The sequence below is a fragment of the Gossypium hirsutum genome, chromosome A13, assembly GCF_007990345.1.
Source record: "Gossypium hirsutum isolate 1008001.06 chromosome A13, Gossypium_hirsutum_v2.1, whole genome shotgun sequence".
Lineage (NCBI taxonomy): Eukaryota > Viridiplantae > Streptophyta > Magnoliopsida > Malvales > Malvaceae > Gossypium > Gossypium hirsutum.
The window spans coordinates 22,667,770-22,692,527 of NC_053436.1; the positions used below are offsets into that span (position 1 = coordinate 22,667,770).

A 24,758-nucleotide genomic window follows, 5' to 3' on the forward strand; every position below is an offset into this window, starting at 1 on the left:
AAATTTTCAAATGGACTGCAATAGTAAGCGAATTTAGTCTGTGAACCCCTCGTGTCCGAATCCGGCAACGGTCTCGGGTACGGGGTGTGACAATTTTATTGGTATCAGAGCTACGGTTTAGTCGATTCTAGGACTAACGTAGCACGCGTGAGTCTATTTATACATGCCATAAAGTGATAAAATGATAGTGTGATGATTTTTGGCTATTAAAATGTGTTTGCTGTATTGCAATGAATCTTGATCCCGATCGAGCTGTAGCAAGCTTCTGACTATGAGAATTTGCGATATAACTTCACTTAGATATGTCTAAATTATTAAGTTGATCAGGTACGGATCATGTACTCGTATTTGAATTTCGATTTGGATTGAATTATAAGGGTGTAAGTGATGCAATTTTGAAAGAGTGTTATGACTATAAATGTGATTTTTGTATGTGGCTATGGAACTGGAAGTTGAATGGTCGATAAGCATGTTGTGGTTGTATTCAAGTAATGTAAATGACATACTAATGTGTATTGCTATATGTGTATATGTATCTAGAGACGAAATTGTCGAATGTAAAAAGGCAGTGAAGCGTATAGAGTGGTTGGTTTTCAGCACTAAGTGTGCGGGCAATAAGTGTTCACGGTTGTGAGATTGGCACTAAGTGTGCGGGCAATAAGTGTTCACGGTTGTGAGACGGTTGTGAGATTGGCACTAAGTGTGCGGGCAATAAGTGTTCACGGTTGTGAGATTGGCACTAAGTGTGCGGGCTTGAAATGCATGGCACTAAGTGTGCGAGTTTAAAGTACATGGCACTAAGTGTGCGTGGTTGATTATTAAGCACTATGTGTGCGAACCCACTATATATATATTTCTATCAATTATTTACATTAAGGGTGCGACCTTACCGAGTCGATTTCGGACAGTGGAAAGGGGTAAGTTCTTGAGTAATAGAGCTTAAATTATGATTTGATTAGATCATGTTTTAAGCAAATCAAAATCATGCTCTTTGTGTGTGGCTATTGGGCCGAAATTGCAAGAATGATAAGTGTCTTGTGTTTGAGTTTTGCTAACGAAAATGAAATACGAATGTGCCATGATTTATTGTTAAATGTGCATGGTTATTTGAATGATGTCCGGGCTAAGTCCTGAAGGCTTTGTGCTAAGTGACCATATCCGGACTAAGATCCGAAGGCATTTGTGCGAGTTACTAATTCCGGGCTAAGCCCGAAGGCATTGGTGCTAGTTACTAAATCCGGGCTAAGTTCCGAAGAGCATTCGTGCTAGTGATATAACCGGGCTAAGTCCCAAAGAGCATTCATGCTAGTGATGTTTCCGGGCTAAGTTCCGAAGAGCATTCGTGCTAGTGAGGTATCCGGACTAAGTTCCGAAGAGCATTCGTGCTGGTGTTATATCCGGGCTAGGTCCCGAAGAGCAATCATGCTGGTGACGTGTATTCGGGCCTTCGTGCCTAGTAGGCTTCGTGCCGGTAATTTGAGCAAAGATTAAGTATTCATTACTATACGAATTCAAATTTAAATGAGATGATATGTTTAAAAGTGTACATACATGATGTTTATAGACTTGGTTAAGCCATATCAACGTGTATTAACGAATGAATAAGAGCACTATGTATGTGAATAATTAGAGGCACTGTGTGTGTGCGAATTCCTTTAACCGAGCACTATGAGTGCGAGATCGGTCAGTGGGCACTAAGTGTGTGAAGTGGAATTCATGTAAGACCTCGTTTGGGACGAAGGCATTGATTTGAGATAGTGTGTAAGACCATGTCTGGGACATGGCATCGACTCGATATGTGAGAATATGTAAGACCATATCTAGGATATGGCATTGTAAGAGCTATATGTGCTATTGCTGAATGGACACTATTTTGTTAATCTTGTTCAAGAAATTATTTTGATTAAGTGTCGACATTCGAAAGTTTGAAAGAATTTTTTTTGAATGTTGATAATTTTGGATATACGAGTTATGCGCTAGAATAAATCTCATGCCAGAGTATTATATTAGGCTTTATGCCTATTCGACTGTATACGGGTAACGTTAACTATGATTGAATGTGCTAAATGAACTAAATGTTCAGGTACGTGAAAGTTGACTTTTCTTTTGGAAATGAAATAAGTTGAATAGTGAGATATGATGGAGTTATTAAGGATATTTATTGGGATGTTTGAGTATATGTGTACTTTTGGTCAGATTACAGCTTATACATGAATGAAAATGTGGGTTACAAATATGTGGGTTGATGATGTGAATTATACATGTTAATATGTGCTTAATATGTGTTTGAAATGCATTTGTGAATTAAATTAAGTGATTATTGCTTATGAAATCAAGAAAATGAGATATATGTGCATACTTGTAGAAATGTTTATGTATTTGTCTTAGGATAAGAAAATGATTTTATGGATCGATGCGAAATCAGTAATGAATTACAATTGCTATCGATGAGCTAATGTTTACATGGATATAATTCAATAAGAGGACGTTATCCTAAACTATGCATCGGTAGAAATTTTCGGGGACGAAAATTTCTTAAGTGGGGGAGAGTTGTGACAGCCCAAAATTGACCCTAGTCGGGAAGTGGTTTCGGGACTGCTAAACCGAGTCATAAAAATAATTAGCTGTCATATTTGATGCTTATTATATGTATATATGCATGTGTGAAAATTTCATATTTGAATTTTGTTTAATTGTAGGTGAATTTTAGTAAATAGGACTTATGTGAGAAAATTTTGAAATGTGATAGGTCAAAGCATAAGGATCTATTAGTGCATGTAAGAAAAAGGGGGACTTGCATGTCAATTTTCCCCCTAATTAGTAGTGGCCGGCCATGAGCATGAGAGTGGACAACATGTTATGGGGTGAAACATGTTGGAAACATGTTGTGTTAGTGTGTTATGGGAGAAAGAATATAATAAAGGGTTAGTAATAAAGAAATGAAAAGGGAGGGGTGATGAGAACAAAGTTGTCTCATCCATGTTCTCCCCCCATTGCCGTGACTTGAGAAGGAAAGAAAAGAAGAAATTGGTTCTTCTTGACCAAAAAAAAAATGATAGAAGGAAGAAATATGTTTTGAGGATTTCGGCAAGATAGCAAGCTAAAAATTTGAGGTAAGTGCATTCGGTCATAGAGAAAATTGAATCAAAAGTGGGTTGATCCTTGTCCTCCATTGCCGTAGCCTAAAGGGAGGGAGAAGAAGGTTTGGTTGCCTTGATTTTTGGCTTAGAAGATGGCTAGAAGGAGCTCAAGAGCTTAGAGGATCAAAGTCGGATAGGGGAAAAGAGAAAGTAAATGAATAGCCGTGGATATCTAATCGTCGACCACTTCCGAGGTAAGTTTTAAGTGTTTAAACGTTGAGTAAATTCAATTATAATAGGACATGATGAGTTGATTTAATAAGATAAGATGTGGCCATGATATGTTCTAAGCTCAAATGGTAAGTTCTTAAGTGTTTGAGCTTGGGAATTTAAGGGTAATTTGAAATAGTCTGCTTCGGACAGCAGTAGTAACGTGACTTTAGAAAATCACCATAAATTCATGGACTTGAATTAGAGGCTGAATGAGACATGAAATTAAATCTTAATGAGTCTAGTTTCTTATAAAAGAAACCGTGTAAGCAAAGGAATTTCCGATAATGAGATACTTAAAGTTGTGTGAGACAGTGCAGAATGACACTGTAATCCTCTGTTCTGTTTTTAGAAAATCATTATAAATTGTACAAAAATGGTTATAAGATAAAATTTATATGTTTAGACTCCTTAATGAGTCTAGTTTCAAATGAAATCAAATACAACACATTTTGAATTCTGTAAAATGAGAAATTTGATTCGTAGTGAAGAGTGGTCAGATTAGTCAAACAGTGAAACAGGGGAAACTTTAAGAAAAATCTGGTATTGATTGGCCAAACCTAAAATTCTGGAAATTTTATGGATGGAAGATATACGAGTCTATATTCAGGAAAAATTAACGGAAAGTGATTTGGAGTTTTGTAGCTCCAGTTATAAATAATTTAGTGACTATTGCTCAGGAAAAACAGCTTGTGCTGAATTTGAGATTTTGTTGTGAACCTTGATAAACTTGTTTTAGTTGCTCATAAGCTATTGATTAAACCCATACTTGAATTCTAAATCGTGGTATTGTAAGTTTATGAGTATTCGAATATGAAATGATAGTAAGGCCTAATGGCCGATGTGATGAATGTGAAAGTGTATATACGTGATAGGGCCTAATGGCCGATGTGATGAATGTGAAAGTGTATATATGTGATAAGGCCTAATGGCCGATGTGATGAATGTGAAAGTGTATATATATATGTGATAAGGCCTAATGGCCGATGTGATGAATGTGAAAGTGTATATATATGTGATAAGGCCTAATGGCCGATGTGATGAATGTGAAAGTGTATATATATATGTGATAAGGCCTAATGGCCGATGTGATGAATGTGAAAGTGTATATACGTGATAGGGCCTAATGGCCGATGTGATGAATGTGAAAGTGTATATATGTGATAAGGCCTAATGGCCGATGTGATGAATGTGAAAGTGTATATATGTGACAGGGCCGAGTGGCCAACGTGATGGATGTGAAAGTGTATAAATGTGATAAGTCCCGAAGGGCATTTGTGTCAGTACTATATCCGGGTTAAAACCCCGCAGGCTTTATGCGAGAATATTATCACTGATTAATGTCCGTAAGCTTCGTGCTTGTACTATATCCGAGCTCTAAAGACCCGATGACTACGTGTGGGGATTTTGTCCGGGTAAGACCCGATAACTTCGTGTGGAGATTATGTCTGGGTAAGACTTCGTAATAAGAATTGCTTATAAATATATTCAATGCGAAAGGTTAAACAGGTATGTACTCCAAGTTTATATGTGAGCTTGATTTGCACTAAATCATAAGGTAGTTATGTGATGCATACGAGAGCAATCTATGAGACTATTCTTATGATTATGTGACATCGGATCAGTGTGAGGGGTGATGTGAAATCATACGATATATCTATGTCACATGAGCTCACTTTTATGTGAAAGTTTATCTGCCTATTGTATATGATGAGATGTGCGTATTCGGAAAAGGGATGGTATGCCCGAAGGAAGAGTGAAATAAAAATACGAACAACTATGTTATAATTTGATTGTTATCTGTTGCCACTGCTTAAAACTTACTAAGCATTGTAATGCTTACTCCGTTTACTCTGTTTCCTCTGTTTTATAGATCTCATTGCGAAGCTACAGGCTCGGGGATCGTCAGTAACTAGTCACACTATCACTATCCACTGTTTGGTACTGCTACGTTTTGGATTATCTTATGGCATGTATAAAATAGACTAGTGGCGGAGGAATATTTTGGTTAATATATATAGCCATGCGAAAATGGCTTATATATGTTTGAGCATAATGTTATAATCATTTGGTATGGAATGGTTAATCACTATCATAATTTGTGCTATTTATGCTAAAAGGGCTAGTTGAATCATGGAAACTATGAAGTAGGTAAAGTCTACCTTAAAGGCAGATGCTGGCAGCAGCAGTGATGTAGATTTGGAAAATCACTAAAAATAGTAGGATTGGAATTAAATAATGAATAAATTATGTAAACTAACCTTAATGAATCTATTTTCATAGGAAAGTAACGAAACGATCATATGGACAGTATGTTAAGAGATATTCAGGTTCTCGTGAGACAGGGCCAGAACGGTTTCTGGACTCCCTGTTCCGACTTTGGAAATTCATTACAAATTAACCAGATATAATTAGGAGTCATGCCATATATTTATAGATTTCTCTCTGAGTCTAGTTTCTATAGAAACAAACGGCATCAGTATTGAATCTCTGTGCAGGGAGATATCCAAGTCGTAATGCGCAAAGGTCAGTGTAGTCGATCCCTGTAACATGGGAGACTTTGACTAATAAACTGTATTAATTGACCTGACCAAAAATTCTAGAAAAAAATATGTAGATGGGCATATGAGTCTAGTTTCAGGGAAAAATCATGAAACTGATTTTTGAGTTGTGAAACTCAAGATATGATTTTTAAGGTGACAGTGACGCAGTTAGCCAACTGCCTGGAAAAATTTTAAAATGGACTGCAATAGTAAGCGAATTTAGTCTGTGAACCCCTCGTGTCCGACTCCGGCAACGGTCTCGGGTACGGGGTGTTACACTCTTATTGCACTCCATCATTATAGGGAGAAGAATTAATATTGGCCGGATCATTTTTCAAGAGCTGCAACGGTGTGCTGAAAAAAAGCTGGCAGCCTAAACTTCCCCTCTTTTATTACTGCTTTATGTCGCATGCTAGAGTCCCTTTCAATGCTGATGAGGATGACACCCACAACAAAGGTGGACTGTCCCAAGCTATTTTTTTTCCAAATTCCAAGCCATTGATGCTACAAAATCAACTCAGCATAGTTAGACTACCACTTTTATTGCTGCACATTTTCCCACGACAGCACCCTCGGCATCTCGTAGCTCTTTTGGACTCAAGTGTTGCACTTCTTAAAGAAACTAAAGTAAAGGATTTCCCTCTTTGAGATTCAACAGTTTCAACTAGTTGAAGAAATGGTCAGGGCCAAGGAGCAGCAGGCTCAATATTGGACTTATATGGAAAGTAGAGATTTGGCTTTTAAAAGATCCTTGTAGAAGAACTTTACAAAGCTGATGCAAGAATTCCTTACTTTTCCCACCTCTTTAAGCCCAATTCCTGAAGCTATAGAGGAGCCAGCTTAAACTCCTATTGCCAGAGTCAAATCTGTGAATTTTGGAATCACTGCTAATGAAGGGGAAACTATTGCTAAGGAGCCTGAGAAGACAACATCATTAAATATTGAGAATAAAGAGGAAGAAGAGAAAGGGGAAACTACCACTGCCACTACTGCCACCACGAAAGGTAAGGACCCTGTTCCATCCACCCCACCAGCTTCCACGACTGCACAAGACCGTGACGTCAATCATCTTGTTCATGAGCTCATGGAAACTAATGAGGGGGACGAAATGAACCCCATGAAAAGGAAGCTGGGTATAAAACCAGTGCCCATAAATCCACTCACAAGGCCAAATAAAGTAACTACACTCCAGTCCAAGCTAGGGAAGTTTTTTTTTCTTTTCCCTACCTCATGCATTTTATTTATTTTTCCATGACATTTTCTGTACATATCTATATTTTTGTTTTTCTGTTACATATCTGTACATGCATTAAGGACAATGCATCCCTCAGGTTTGGGGGTGTATGTGCATTTAGATTGCATTATATATCTAGTACGTCTGCTCATTCTAGTCACATTAAACTTGTTTTGCCACTACCACATAACTACTAAGTACTATTTTGCCTATGTGGAATACGATCTTTACTTATGATGTTCGATGATGAGCTTAAATTATTCAATACACTTAGAACATGTGAAAGGGGATTATGTGATTTTAGCTTAGGTTAGTGATAACTCTTGAAAAGAGTTATATTTTAGGCCTCTAGATTGAATTAATTATTTATGTAAATATGTTTGCGTTTTTAGCATATTTTTTGAACATTTCATAACAAAGCTTGGATTATGATATAAATGTCATTATTTGTTATTGAGAAAGAAAGGTGTTGGTTATTGTCGGCAACAGGTGCAGGATGAATAAAAGAAGCGAGAAAAGAGAAAGAAACTGAATGAAGTGAAATATTGCCATGGAAAGATGTTGGTTAGATTGCCAATAAGAATGCCATGGAAATTCTAGGAAGATGACGTAGTTCTCAACCCATGTTACTCTTAGCAAGCTATACTTATACCAGATAAACCATCCTGAAAAGAGGAAGCAAAAGGTGTGTGCTGAGAGGGGGGCCACCCTATAAAAGAGGAAAGAGAAAAGAAAAGAAGGGACGAGGATTTTTGAGAAAGAGGAATTTGAGAGCAATTAGTTTCTGCATCGAATCCTCATGGAAAATTTTAGAGAAAAGAGAGGAGAGGGTAGCAACTTATAGAGCAAAAATCACAGACGCAATGAAGGGGAAGAGAAATCTGCCCTAGGTTTTGCATCAAAATTCAGTATTAAAGTGAAAGTTGGAATAACGAGCCTTTATTTTCTAATTTGAACTTTGTGATTCATAAACATGAATGATAATGTTGAATGGTTTTATTTTGGATTTGAATGCCTAATCCATGAGCTAAATCTCATTAGGTAGGAATTATTTGGGTGAATTATTACTATCATTAAAGTCCATGGTCTGATTATGAGTAGATTACTGTTTCATTCGATTTGTGATTATTTTAAATGTATGCATGCAAGCTCTAAACATAGATAATTGTATGGCATATTGTTAGATCTGATTTAATTTTGAAAAGATTAAATAAATTAGATTATTACCAGTTCATACAGGTAAGTATTCAAAAGAATATTCACAACACTCTAGATGTAGAAGTTGCGATCTGTACAGGGAAAGGAAGAACAGTCTGGATATCATTCTTGAGTTATGTAGACATAAAAAAACTCAGAATGATAGCTTAAAGTCTGGCTCCTGAAAGAAGCAAACTACAGTAGTGAATCCCTGAGTAGTAGAATGGTCAAGATTTTGGCATGACATTATTATGATATAAAAATAACACTTGAGTAATTCTAACCTTTATCAATCAACAGTACAAATCCTCCCCACTTATTCTTTGAGAATTACCACAGCATTTCAATTGCTTTAGCATTTTTTCATTCATAATTGATTTTATTAATCCATTCATTAGTTCTCTTCAATAATTTATCATCTGCTTCTTTTACACTGTTTAATTAGTCAAATTCATAATAATAGTATAACCAATTTTTTTAATCAATTTTGATCCCTGTGGAGACGATACTCACTCATCACATGATTACTTGATTCGACGTGTATACTTGTGCATTCGCATTACACATTCACACGTGACAGTTAGGTTGCTTGAAGATTACCTCCTAAAAATGAAATGTCCTAACCTCAGTTATTTTTGGACTATAGCAAGTATCTTTTAATGAACTTAGAGACTTTTGAAGCCAAACTCAATCACATCAACATTACTTAAATAACGAACAGTAGATAGTCCAATGCTTAGAATTGCCAAGTCAGCACCACTTTGTTGGCTCCATCATGTTGTGGACTAGAAAGGTGAGTCCAAGTAAGAGTGTGTAATAAAGAAAAGAAAATTAAGGGCACTTCACTATAGTAACAAACTGAGTAGCTAAGGAGGTAGTTGTATGCTCTATTATGATTATTCTTTAAATTGTGACATGATTGAGTACTAGGTAATTCAGTGTATGCTCCATTATGATTATCAAGTCAAAAAATTTTGTGACATGCTAAATCCCCTAATATACTTTAATAAAAAAAAGAAAAATTATACTAATAAATATGTTGAATAAGCTTAGAGAAAGGGTTACAAAGTAACCTGAATTTAGGTAAGAAATGAACTAAGTAAATTAGGAGATTTTTGCTATACCCAGGAAGCACACATGAGTTAGGAAATTTTATTTTTAGGGAGATATTTTCTGCATTACCTTTTTTGAGCAAACCTTTGAAACCCGAATAAGTTTTGAGAGATAAAAGATTGCTGGGAACTAAAGTATATATTGTTCTTTGAATGGGCTGGTAGTACAAGGTGGTTACATGCATTCATGCATTCATGTATATTTTGCTTAAGGACAAGCAATAACTCAGGTTTGGGGCTGTGATAACTCTTAAAAAGAGTTATATTTCATGCCTTTAGATCTAGCTAATTACTTGTACTTAAGTACATTTAGTTGCATTTTAGAACATTCCATTAGAATTTTTCTTATTTTAGCATTACATTAGGAGCTTGGATTTTACTTAAATGTTAGTTATTTTTAATTGCTTGTGGAAGGATTATGTGTGGTGGTGGATTTGTAGGTGCAGGATGAGGAACAAGAAGTAAAGTAGTGAAGGTTTGATAGGGCAAAGGATTGGACAATTTATCAACACGAATGTCATGGCAATTCTTGGAAGATGTCCAGTCAACACTCAAAGCATACCAGTCTTAGGTCAATTTGAACTTGTATCAGATATACTTGTTTAAAAAAAGGGAAGAAAATGATGGGTTGTTGGATTTAATCTATGGAAAACAATTAAAAAAGCCAAAAGAGGAAACCCTAAAGCGGGTGAAAAAACAACAAGAGAAAAAAAAAGAGATCCTTAGGCAAAAAATTGAAAGTAGCGGCTGAGTAGAGACGGAAAGAGGAAAACGAATGCAGCCCCCCTCAGGCACTATAGGACACTACATCACTGAAGTGTAGGCTAGATAAATGAAAGCTATCTTCCTAAATTTCTTTCATTATTTCTTGATTACTCTTTGTGAATTGATTTAATAAAAATGATGTTGAATGATACTTTGAATTTGAATTTTAATTGCCAACCATGAGTTAAATCACATAGTGTTGGGATTACTTGATGAAGCTCTTATTTTCTTTAATGATTGAAACATAGATCTGCTTTAATACACTGTTTCATTCAATGGTTTTTTACAAAATTGCATGTTCGTAAACTCTAAACATAGACGGATGTACAACATGTTCATTAAATTAATCTAATTCTGACAAGGTTAGGTTAATGAGATTGAAATTGAATGATATGAGCAAGTGTTCGACTGAATAACTGTAGCAGCCTTTAGACATAGAGAAGCATTTATACAAATAGAAAACAAAATAGTCTAGGGTACTGTGCTAAAGGCCTATAGACATATATCGCTTAAGGCAAGGTAACTTGAGGTAAATTTATCGAAAGAAGCTGACCATTTTAAAACTCTACTGAGCAGTAGATTGAGTATGGTTTTGCCTAGGCATTATTGTTAGTAAGAGTAGATTCTTAGTAATCTTGACCTTCCAAATCAATATCGTAGACCCTCTATTCTTTGTTGCAGTATCTTCGCCATAGCATTTGTAGTTGTTTACTTATGCATTTGCATATTAGTCACGTAATTATTCTCAAATTTACCATTGCATTCTTACTCTTGTCTTGTCATAGCATTTCCATTATTTATCAATTGCACATAGTGTAAACAGCATTATTCCTTCAAATTACCATATCATTCTTATAAATATTTTTATCATAACATTAATCATATATCGTTCTAATACCTATGGAGACGATCTCACTCTTCACTTTATTGGTTGTTTGATGTGTATACTTGCACAATTCACACATCATATTCTCAAGCAATACTACCTCATATATTACTGGATGAAATGGTATGTGTGTTGATGTATACTAGGAATACTATCGCAATGGAAACAAAATAGTCCTATCGAAATGTGGATAGAATAAGGCGAGTCTATTGTGGGAGTTAAGAATGTATGATAACACTATCCGATCCGGTGGAAAATGCTTAACCACTACTAGATACAACTCTGAAAGCTATGTGATGATCCATGATTGTGAGACGACTATCTTTGATGCCACCAAATGGGAAATTCAAAGTGATGAAGCCATAAGAAATCCAAAATCTGAGCTTGTTGTGACAGCAAGAGAAGATAGTTGGGGTGTGATTAATCTGGTTGTTAGTAAATATATTTATGGTTTTAAACAAGCTTGGTAGCATTTCAAAGTTTGGTATGGTTGGAGTTGTGTGTAAGTTACAATATTGAAAAATAGTGGGCAATACATCTAGATGGTACCATCAGGCCCCAGGATGGTTGTCTCAAATATGAAAATGTAGGAAAGGACGTAGTTAGCGTGGGAACATGGGATGGAGGGACTGCAAAATGATGGTGATTTCAGAGTGATGACACCATTTTTCATGTAGTGACCAAACATGTTATGGATGTGAAAGATACCATTGCCATCCTTCTTGAGATTATAGTCAATAATTACAACAAACGATATACCCAAATTTGGTTTCAAGTGTAGTCAAAAAAGTGAAGCGCATGATACGAGAATCTAACATCTTTAATGTGTTGAATGAATAAATTTTGGATCTTGTTAATCCGCCACTAGCCTTATGGTTGTTAATTAAAGACGTTTTATCTTATTTAAAACATCCCAATAGTTCCTCCTTTTTTTTAAAATCCTAGATCCAAATATTGTGATGCTTTAGTTATGTACAATGATGACCACATTCACTGTTAGTTTTCCTATGTCATAATCTCTTTTCCTTTCTTTTTGGGCCAAAAAGAAATATTTTTATTTTGATTAAGGCAGGTGAAAGTGTTGACTATAAAAATTCGTTAAAATGATATTATGCATATTTTGCTTTAAAATTTAATTGTTTGCAAACTTCCATGTGCTCATTTAAGAGAAGTGTAAATGTTTACCTTATTTAAATTAATTCACTTACTAAGTTACAACTTCACATCTTTATATCAACTAATACCACTCTTTCTCAACAACATTTTCATTGAAAGCTTAGTTACGAACTAAGTTCACTATAATTTTTTTTTTCAAAATATGTTTACTAGAAACAAGATCTTGATTTAAGCTAAATTTGTGCTCTTTTCAACTCATAAATATCACGAGAAACTAGTCTTCTTTAAATGAGTATTATAAGCTTGTAATCTTCTATTGGTGTGAACAAGATATGCCTAGAAATGTGCTTCAATTATACTAATATATGTCATCAAATAAGATAATATCATGAATTGAAGTTATAAAGAAATTGGATCTCCTAAAATGTGGTAACTCAATCTCACATAAACTCTTCAAATATAGTTTTTTTCTTGACTAATATTCAATGAGATTAAATCCATAAAATCTTATTCAAAATTCTCAAAAAGATGTAAGAATTGAAATTGACATTTAGTCAAAAGTGTGCCAATATATATGAAAAATTGTAAAACTGTCCAATTGCAGAATGAGTTACAATTAATGGTACAACTAACATCCTCCACTTTGGCATTTTTTGACCAAACACAATGGCAATCTCAAGCAAGAAAATGTTAATCTTCAAAATTATACTCTTTCTTAATCTTAAGAAAGTAGCCAACCAATAACAATGAAATCAATCATTAATGCAGTAATATCATAGCATTATTAAAAGAAAGATTTATATTTGATGAACTACCAGTGCATAAGTCTCATGTGCCATCAATTGATAATAAGATGATATATTATCACTAGTGTAAAATAAAAAATATTGAAAGACTTGAAAATAAATATAATTAATATTGAAAAACTTGAAAATATCGAAAGAATTTATTTAAAAATAATTAAATACTAATTATAATTATTTTGTTTTTCATTTGGGTTTGGGGTTTCAATTGTAGGTTTTAGATTTTGAGTTCTTGTTTTTTGGGTTTCGAATTACAGATTTTGGATTTTGAGCTTCAAATTTTAAATTTGATGTTTTTGTATATATTTATGTTTAATAATTATAATTAATATTTTTCTAAAAATAAATTTATTTATATTTATTTTTAAACCCTTCAAAAAATTTATTTTACATTAGTGGCGAGGTGTCATAATCTTATCAAATGATGGTACATGAGATTTATACACAAATGGTACATCACATATTCTCCCATATATTACATTATGTTTTATAAACAACTATGTATAATTGAGTTTATTTCAAGATTTGTTTCTCATGATTTTTCTTGATAATAATTTCAACTCAGTTCTTCAAGAATTGTTGGTGGAATTCTTTATAACTTCAACTTGTCTAATTATCTAGATTAAAGATGTTGGTAATGCAAAGTGAGTAATCTCACATTAGTTGAGAAAATGTTACTAATAAGGTTTAAATATAGCCTTGTCACTTATTCTCATTGAGTAATTGGGACAATAGGCCCAACACACTAGCCTCGCTGCTTCCCGACCCGGTCTGTGTTACCACGCGTGTTTCTTTTTGGATAAAATTTTTGTTTTTATAAATTATTTTCAGAATATTTTCAGTTGCAGAAAATACTATAGCTATTGCAAAAATTTGTGGTCAGTTTTTGGCCGTTGCAATTTTTGTAGAAACTAACATTACGTGTTTTACCATTTTTGCCCCTTCAGAAAACAATATAGATAGCAGACCATTCTCTTCTTTAGTATAGCAGACCATTTCTCAACTCACCAATTTTCTTTTTCGGTCAAATTTTCCGATCAAATGCTCAGTTTTATTTTTCAACCTATTTTTCCAATTCCTTTTGAGAAGAGCAATACCAATTGTGTTCCACATTCTTTATTCGAGTGTATGAATATTGAAGTACTGTATTAACCTTGGGGGTGCCGTCCACCATAGTATTACACCAATCAGGATGGATTTGCTTCTAAAGCATTGGTTCTTCCATGGCATAATGATTATTTTATTGATTTACACTCAGATTATTTTTCCTGTCAATACTAACGATTTCATTTTGCAATAGTATATTTCCAACAATTTAGAAGCAAAATTTATACTACTATTTAAACATGTTTTTCATGATGAAAAAGTACATTTCTGATCTTTCTAAAGTGAGTCTCTCGACGGAACCAATTATTGAGGCTGGTCTCAAAGGATGGTTATATTTTTCAAGCAACTTGAAGTCGACTATGTCCTATTCAATCCACCTATTACCAAGGAAGTCGAAGATTCTATGACTGTTCTTAGAGACGCGAAAATCAATGCTAAAAAAAAGTCAAGTATGATAAGGACAACAAAATCGTAAGAGGTCACATGTTAAGCCACATGTCTAATAACCTCTTTGACCTATTTACCAAGAATAAGTCACCAAGTCTATCTGGAATACTTTGGAGAAGAAGTATGAAGCTGATGATGCTGGGGTCAAGAAGTATGTCATTGGAAAGTGGCATAAATTCTAGATGACTGATGATAAGCCAATAATGGATCAAGTACATGCCTACGAGAAGTTAGTTTCCAACATCCTAGCTGAAGGGATGAAAATGTGCGAAATTCTCCAAACAAATGTCCTAATTGAAAAGTTATCGAAGTCCTGGTCTGACTACCACAATCTCTTGAAGCATATGAAGCGGGATATTTCTTTGAAGAAATTGATTTTCCATATGAAGATTTGTTTCTCATTGTTTTTCTTGATCATAATTTCAATTTAGTTCATCAGGAATTGTTGATGGAATTCTTCATAACTTCAACTTATTTAATTATCTTGATTAAAGGTTGCTTGAAATATTTTTTTGTGTTAAAATCTAAACCTCATAGGGAGATTAGATCACCAATCTTCTCATTATCCATCCTCTTCAACAATTTGGTTCTTTCATTCTATAATTCATCTTAATTTTGTTTCTTGTTTATTTCTTTAAAATTCTAAAAATTTATTCATCCTAACCCATCTACATTGATTAATTTTAAAATTTTATTCATAATTGAAGTTGATATTATCGCAAACTTACTTGTGTTCTAAGAAATATAAATTTTATTCTTAAGATTTAAGGATATGTCTTCCATCTTAATTTTTGTCTTCTTTATTATTTTTCCATCTTATAATCATAGCTAACTCAAATTCTTTACTAGGATTTTAAGAATTTATTTAAATCTTGCACATCAAGTCATTAGAGAGCCATTCATCCAGATTGCTTTAAGGTCAATCTTTCACGTCTCGATATCGTCAGTTGTTCAAAGTAAGTGTATGAACTAGATATTTTCTTTAAGGGAATGTCTTCGGAATCATTGTCTCATCATCAATACTAACGTGTGCCCACCCCATCACTCAATAATATTATGAAAACTAAGAGGAAACCATGCATGTATATAAATACCATAACAAGATATCCAAACCCTTGGAGATTCTCACAAACCACCTCTTTTGCTTTCAACCTGGTCAAGTAGGACCCAAAATTCTCGTTTCATTGCCTTCTTTACTTTATGATTCTCAAAAGCCAATAGGAACGTGTTCTGAGATATTCTAAGAATTGAAATACCTTCCATGTCCACACTGCTTAGTTGGTTAGCTAAGAACTCTATTTTGTAGTATTTACACCATCAGACAAGAGACCTTTGTAGGATATTGAGTTTTTCAGCATCAATGACCCCCTCAGAAACCTTTTCAATACCATCACTTTCAACCTGTACCATTCCCAACACCATTGCTTGACTCACCCAAGTGAGATTTGCCAACACCAAAATTTATTGATTCCTTGTATACTTGAAGGCCAACCACCATAGGGGCCTTCACTGAACCCTTCACATGTCTACCATAATGCATTGTAGTTTTTTCATTCTTCATTGTATTAACCCTTCTCAAGTAAAACCTTCTTATGTTGAATCTTACTAAATTTACCTTGGCATGATAGGCAAACAATCAAAATCCATTCCAACGATGAATTTCCCTTTTTTCATTATAACATCCCAAAATATGGTCTAGGAGATTTAGGGGTATTTTAGGAATTTTAGCCTTAGAGTGTTTGGAATTTTGTGACATGATTTATTGATAATATTTTTTATTATGGTTTTTAGAAAATTAAATCAATTTCTGAAAATAAATTTTAAATACCTTTAGTTTTGAAAAAAGGACTGATTTGTAAAAGAGTCAAAACTTAAAGTTTTTAAAAGGTGATTAGACCAGATTTTAAAATCAACTAAAAAACCCCATTTGTAATTTATTTTCACATTAATCTTCTTCTCCTCTCATACTTGTGTCGTCCATAGTTCTCCCAACTCTCCCAATTGATTTTGAATTCCAAATGCTAATTTTTTTTTATTTTTTTCATTTCTTAAATTATAAATCTCCATAAAAGTTAAGAAAAACACCCAAAAACACTATTGATTTATCTATTGTCAAGCTTATCAGTTTTTCGGGTTTTCAATCAAACGCTTAGTTTTTCATGATCTAAGGTAACAATTCAACTCCTAAATAGTTTTAAATGTTATTTAGTCTTTAAAACTAAGTTTTTAGCCATTAAATCACATGTTTTGAATAAAAGCTGAAAATCGAGTCATGAATGGTGGATTTCGAGATTTTGAGTAAAAATGTGGTTTCAAAGTGTTTTCAATTAATTTTGACATGATTAAGAGGTTTCTAAACTTAATTTGGAGTTTCGTTAAAGAATTATTGAGTTTTAATGAATTTGCATGAAATTTAGGAAAATAGCCATAAAACATGTCGAAAAAGTCAATACCATGAATTGAGTAGGTTCGTGTACTTTAAAGGTTGGAAATTAGTCATTGACGAATAATTAGATGAATGAAACTCATTTTAGGCGAAAAGCTTAAGTGTAGATCGAGATATTCAAATTTTAAGTTGGTTATGTTAAAGGTTTTGGCTACATGATAACATAGCTTAGGCTTACATTTTTGATTGCTTGTGGTAAGTCTTTAGCTTATTTTTGAATGTGTTGTTGTGTGAATTATTGTGTTGAAGCTTCGGATTTTTTAGAACCTTCTACAAGTAGAGATAAAAACAAGGAAAAGCTAGTTTGAGCTTTCGACTTTTTAGCGAAAGCGTATTGATGAGTGTTTGGAATAATTGCTTGTAGACATGATTCAATGCGTTATTTGGGAATTTAGTAGTAGCCTAAACCTATGCTATCTTGTGAACAATGTACTTGTGTTTGTGAATAGGTAACTTGAGATGAGATATTATAACATGTGATATGTGGTTATGATAACCGTTGTGAAAGTGAAAATGTGTACATGTTATGTATATGTTAAATATTAGTGACATTGTTTTGCTAAAGATGCAAATATACAGTGCTAGTGCACAGATAGTCGGTAAGTGATATGTGTTTGATTTCGGATATTTTGGCCTTGTGATCTTGAAACCGTTGGATATAATTGACATGCCATAGTATTGTGACCTATACATATAGTGATTTTTGGTGTTGAGGCCTTGGGACATGTTGGAGGGATAAGGGAATATGAGCTAAGCTCCATTCAATGGGACATGTAAGGGGAAACAAAGAGAGTGTTAGCTTTATGCTTCACTTTTGGGACATTTTTTACTCTATGAGTCTATGTGCTGTGTTGGAGATTCGTGTATCCGATGAGTGATGATAGAGCTCACTTTTATGTTTCATAGCTCAAGTGCCAAATTATCTTAAATTATGAATATGTGCATATTGTGATATGTGTTTATATGACATGTGACCATTATGCAATTTATCTATAAACATGCTTTTGAGTATTGCAACATATGCTTGAATGTTATATGATTAAATGAGTATTGTGATATGTGCTTGAACGTTACGTAATTATATGAGTATTGTGATATATTCTTAAATGTTATGTGATTATATGTGTAATGTGGTATATGCTTAAAAGTGAATATGTTTACCATGTAAAAGAACTAGTAATAATGCACAAGTATCATATGACTCTAGAGTTCGAACTGTTGAGGTTATGCTATATGGTTTTTCATTGATGCTTGATGAATTGTTTGCATTGTGGTTGTTCTGACCATTCACTGAGCTTGTTAAGCTCACCCACTCCTTTCTTAAAATCTTTGTAGAGTAGTTAAGTGCCGGTGTGGTTTCCGAGGGGTGATCCAAGCAAGACATTAGCTTTATTTTGTAGGTGTTATTAATTCATTTATGTTTTAGGAAAATAAAGGAAATGTGGTAGAATTGTTGCATAAAATTTTCCATGATATTTTGGATGTTTCTATAGTTTATTTGTTCTCAGGAGTTAAAGTTTTGAATCGTGATATGTTGTTTATTGCTCGGACTTATTCTCAATGTTTAAAACTGTGATTATAGTCATTTTGATATTTATTTGATGATGATATGATAGCATGATGAATTGGTACAAGTTGGAATGACTTATATGCTTAAAAATGTTGTATTTTTCTGTTCTGTAGTAGAGGTATCGATATTCATGTTGTAAAAATGATACCTCTGTGATTTTGAATGCAAGAAGTCAGAATCATAAATTGGTATCTATACCATATCACGAGTATCGATACTCAAGGTAATTTTATTGATGCTTTTGTAAAGGTACCAATATTTTCTGAGACGTTGATTTTAGAAAAGAAACAGAATACTGGTTTGATATCGGTTTTGCAAATGGTATCGATACCGTACCAGAAAAATATCAATAACCTTATCATAGTATCGATACCTACGTGATTGTCTTGGAAATTTTGCTAAGTGATCCCAATGTATGTTTAATTATATTTATAAGACTATTTAAAGTATGTCTGGCATGTTCTAATGATGACTAATATATGTTTGGCTAAAACTTTATAAGATAACTAATAAAGAGGATGATTTCTTAATAATGTGATAATTTACTATGAGTGTGACCTGAGACGATGGAGTAACAACCTAATATTCGAGCTTGGCGGCCAGGCTGGGTACATGGTATTACATTCATCTTCCAAATTTGAAAACCTAATGAAATCGAATAGTCTTCCATCCTTGCTTTTCTTTTGAGGGGTAAACACGTCAACTACTTCTCCATGAAATTCAAAGACCTTTCCTTTGCTTTCTTGGAAGAATGTTTAAAACAAATACCTTCGATCATCTCACTTTTGCCATTTTTCCTTTTTTAAAGTTCTTGATTCCTCTTATCCAATACTTCAATCATACGGTTGTTTTCAATGGTCATGAAAAAAATTCCAATCACGTCATCCATGTTACATCATCGTCCAATATTAGATCAGCCAACTTAAAAAATACATGACATATATTTATATAATATTAAAGATATCATGTTGTTTATAGTCTATTAATTGGTTTTTATATTGAAAAAAATAATGGCTAACGTCTTGTTGCAATGTGAGCGTTCCTATTTCCATTAGTTTTCTTCGCCACAACATATCCATGACGTTGATGTTTGTATGAACACAAGTAGTGGCCACATGAATGGTCATATTTAATGTGGATGCTTAATGGCATTGGCAAGAGTAATTGTCAGATCAATATTTTTGAGCTAATGTTGCTTGTTATTTAATGTCATACCTAATTAGTTAACTACCTTATTATATTATTTCATTCCTTCTAAACTTCTGGATTTGACTATAGAATAGATTAATTTTTTAAGGGGTTTTTTCTTTATTAAAGATGCGTATTAATAAGAATTTTTAGTCTCTAGATTCACTACAAAACTGAGGTGATATAGGGAACTATTAAGGGGACGCTAGAGTTAAACGTCCTACTAGCACAAAGACATTAAGAAAATTCTGTCCCCAATATATGACACTAATTAATTTGAGGACGACTAAATTTAGAAGACTAGAAAGTCCACTAGTATCTAACAATAGAGCCATTAATCCTATTTCACCTGAGAAATATTAATGTGTAAGTTTTTTTCTAAGGTATTCACTACCATATAAATAGAGATATTATTATTTTTATTGAAATTGGTATATATTGGTATTGATATATTTTGGAGTATCATTTCAAATTTATTAATTTTTTTTAAAATATTTAATATATGTATATAAATATATTCACAAATATCAAATTGATGAAACTAAATAAATTTCAAATATAAAATATTCATCAATTATATAAATTACTTATTAATAGACTCAACAAATAAAAATTAATCATTCAAATAAATCCAAAATTAATAATAATCCATCATTAATATGAAAATCCAAAATTAATAATAATCCATCATTAATATGAAAATTTAAGGATTTAGCTTTTTTTTATATATATAAAATAAGTTAAAGGGTGAACGGATATTTTTCTTTGATAATAGCGCAATTGAGTTTCTCTTCATTATATTTTAGTTTTTATATTTTAAATATGAAAGTAAGTCCAAAAAAATATTTTTTAAACTTTACATCCCTATCTGGCTTTTTTTATTAGTCACATTTGGTTTAAGTCTTCAGCATAATAGTAAAGAATTAAAAATATTATTTTTTTAATATTATTCATGCACTAGATGGTATACTATGTTCTAATCAATGCGACCAGTATGGACCAAAATTTTCACCGATGTGAAAAAAGGTGTTGGGCGTTCCAGTTTAGCACCGAAACAATGCTATTTTAGAATGACTTGTGATGTTATTGATTCTATTTAATATTAATCAAGGTGCGTAGTTTTCTTGGTTTGGTCAAGTGTTATTGACGATTCGTTAAAGGTTTTTCAATGATAGCATTATCATTAATGAAGTTGTTGCAGAAAGATGTCGATTTTGTTTGGTTAGAAAAATGTCAATAGCGTTCCGATCAATTGAAAGTTATGTTAACAAAAGCTCCGATGTTGACTCTGCTTGAATCTGAGAAAGAATTCGATGTTTACAGTTCTGTTTCGCTTAACAGATTAGGTTGTGTATTGATGCAAGCCAAAAACATAGTAGCCTATGCTTCTCGAGCTTAAGTTGCATAAGAAGATTTATCCTACACACAATATGGAATTAGTTGCAGTTTGTTTGATTTGAAGATTTGGTGACATTATTTATACAACGAGAGATGTCACATTTTTACCAATCACAAATGCCTAAAGTGTAATAGTCCATTTTTAAGTGGTTTCGAAAACCCCATTTTTGATGTTTGAGCCCATAAATATTAATATTTACAAGGTTAGTATAAAGGTTAATTGAAGTTTGGTTCCTTAATTTTGTCAAATTAATGGTTAATTAAGGTATAAGAACTAAATTGTAAAAGTTATAAAAGTTGATCACTATAGATTTTTAATTGTTAAAGGACTAAATTAATAATTAAATTAAGGTTTTAAATGGAAAATGGACCATTTGGAAGATAGTGGATGGTTAGGTGTGGCTTTTGATTGTTAATAATATTAAATTATAATTTAAAGAATAAAACATGTAATATCATAAAATTAAAAAGATAAAAAGCCTTTTTTTTCTTTTCTTTTCTTCTTCCTCTTCTTCTCCCATTCATCTTCTTAGCCGAAACTTTAGAGAAAGGAGAGTTTTGAGTTTCAATCTTTCACCTATGCATGGTAAGTATTTTCTAGTCCGTTTCTTGTAATTTTTATGTTTTTGAGGTCCCGGGAGCTTGATTTAGCTAACTTGTGTACCAATTTGTAAAACTATTAAAGTTTTTAAATGTTTCCATTGTTGATTTCTTGAAGTTTCTGGGTTAAATTGTTAGATTTTGAGCTTGAAAGTGAAAAAAGACTAGTCTGTAAAGTTTAATTACTAGTTTTTAAACATAGGAACTAAAGTGCATAAATTTTGAATTTGATGTTAAATTTCTATAAATATAGATAATAGAGGGATCTAGAAGAATTTATTTGAGATTAGTTTTAAAATTGAAGCACAAATTTTAAAGTTATGACAATTTTGATTTTAGAGGCTAAATTAAATAAAATACAGAACTTTAAGGGAATTTGAATAATGAAATTGAATTTTACTATAAATATAGTAGGATGATATAAGCTATTTGGAGTTGATAAATTAAAACAAATTATCGTATAGATTGGGAATTGAATCAATTAGAGGATAATTGAGGAAAAGAAAAAAATTGTGGATTAGTCCTTGACCTCTTGTTTGTTTTTGTTATTTCTAGTTAAGTTCATATAAGGCTTATTTTATTAATTCATGATATATTTTTGTAATATTTTTTTGCTTTTTAATTTGAATTGTTATGTAAATAATTTCTTTTTACATCAAATGGACTAAATCGTAAAATATGAAAGAAATGATAAATATGAATAGGTACATGGTATCGAATCGATGTGAAATTGTTATATGATTAGATGATATGTATATGATGATGTTGCCAGGTTTGAAATGATACAGTAATGGTAATGGTACCCGTGTGAACTTAGTAAATTATTAGGATACAAATGTCATACCATTAAGGTCTTAAAAAGGAGAACGGTTACGGTAAACTACTAAAATAGTCACTTTTTTGCATCAGGTTACATTTTAGTCACTTATGTTTGAAATGTTACGTTTTAGTCACTTATGTTATCTTGTTGTAACATTTTAGTTACTAGACTGTTAATTTCCATTAAGGATGTAATGGTAAGTGACGTGCCACATTAAATCATTATTTCAAATGAAAATTTTAGGTTAAATTATACAATTGGTCCTTACATTTTTTCATGTTGATCAATTTAATTTTGCTTCTTTTATGTTCTTTTAACTTTCTTTTTTTTCATTATTTTTCATTCTCTTCTGCTTCTCCCTTTGTTTTCCTCCCTTCTCCATTTCTTTTAACATTGTTTTTCTATATTTTCCATTTGTTAAAACTAATCCCTATCCTTTATGAAGGTTGCTTTCCCTTAGAACCATATTGTTTTCTTCAACAATATCACAGCACCTGCATACATTTTATGAAGGTTAAATATAAATTCAGGATTGCATCATAAAAAAATAGAACGTAAAACAATACCTTCAGTAATCATTTCATCTTTAGTAGAACAATAAGTTTGATCTTCTTTGTCATCATTCAAACAAGTGTCGAGTTTGTTCAAAATTGCATTATCACCTTGGACTTTATCAGTGCCTTTTTCATTCGAAAAGCAATGCCGAATCTTCGGTTCCTCTGCTGTTACTTGACTTACATGGCTGACATAGTTTCGTTGATCATTTTTATTCACATTTGGGAATTTGTCATAGCTAGTAAGTCTCATCTATTCAGTTACAAAACTAAACTATGAGTTCTTCTCAGAGCTACCAAAAGGGCTTAAGTTATACTTTAGGAGAGAAAGAATCCTCCCTAAGGATTTAAAAACCTTTTGGAATGAAAGATCCACATTTTCATCCCCATTTATTAACATCTCGAATAGATGTTTCTTTGCCTCGATATAAAGTTTATAATACCGGGAAAAGTTAGTAGTCTAAAATTCTGTGCCTAATTTGGAGCCTTTTAGCCTTCTTGACTTTTCTCCTTTTTTGACACTGAAAGATGGCCTCACGATTCTTTTGATATAAAAGTGATTTTTAGTCAGATAACTCACCCAATATGTTCCTTAACTCCTCCATCATTCCCTAAACTTTGTTGCTCACTCAATAATCTTCCAGATATACCATCGTGGGGTTTCTGTGTTGCTCCCTTCGCATGGCATGTTTCCAGTTTCTTTTGATTTCAAAAAGAAAATAGTTGGAACCATCTTCATAAAGCATAGTGACTAGTTTTAACAAATGGAAAACATAGAAAACTACATTAAAAGAAATGGAGAAGTGAGGAAAACAAAGGGAGAAGCAAAAGAGAATGAAAAATAAAGAAATAAAAGAAAAGTTAAAAGATCAGAAAAGAAAAAAATTTACTCAAAACAAAAAAATATGGGGACCAATTGTATAATTTAACCTAAAATTTTTGTTTGAAATGATGATTTAATGTGCCACGTTAGTTTACCGTTACACTGTTAACAACAATTGACGGCTTAGTGACTAAAATGTTACAACATTATAACGTAAGTGATTAAAACATAACATTTCAAACATAGTGACTAAAATGTAGCCTGAAGTAAAAAAAAAGTGACAATTTTGGTAGTTTACCCAAACGATTATTTGATCAAAGGCTTATATGATGATTTGAGATCCAGCATGTGTTGCATTCAAATATATCAGCTCTTGTGAGCACACAAGTCTAGTATCCAAATTCAATTTACTTTAGTTCTTCAGGCGAAAGCATAAATGAAAACAGTATTAAATGGAAACAAAATAGTTGAAATGAATGAATATGAATGGAATTATATATATAAATGATGCAAGTTGAATATGATTAGTTGTACATGTTATAGGATATATTGTTACATGTATATATAATTGTATTATAAGTTAATGACATGCAAATGAACTAACTAAGTTGTTTTTTTTTTCTTGAATTGTATATGAAAGTATAAGATGCCAAAGGATTGCCATGTTATTCCAATGTATTTCAATTGCTTAAATTGTTGTAAATGTCAAGGTAAGTTAAGTAAATTTCATTTGAACTTACTAAGCATTCAATATGTTTATATTGTTGTTTCTTTTCCTTGTAGTTGTCAGATTGTGGAA

At 32.6% G+C, this 24,758-nt stretch overlaps 1 protein-coding gene across 1 annotated transcript in view; it reads left to right on the plus strand.

Annotated features, from left to right (window-relative positions):
- Positions 1-6,569: 6,569 nt before the first annotated feature.
- Positions 6,570-24,758, plus strand: part of LOC107894520 (abrin-a) — a 44,019-nt gene continuing 25,830 nt past the window's right edge. Inside the window, exons 1-2 of the mRNA XM_016819784.1 lie at positions 6,570-6,646; positions 6,752-7,070. Coding sequence (XP_016675273.1) covers positions 6,570-6,646; positions 6,752-7,070 — 396 coding nt within the window. The remainder of the gene's footprint in view (positions 6,647-6,751; positions 7,071-24,758) is intronic.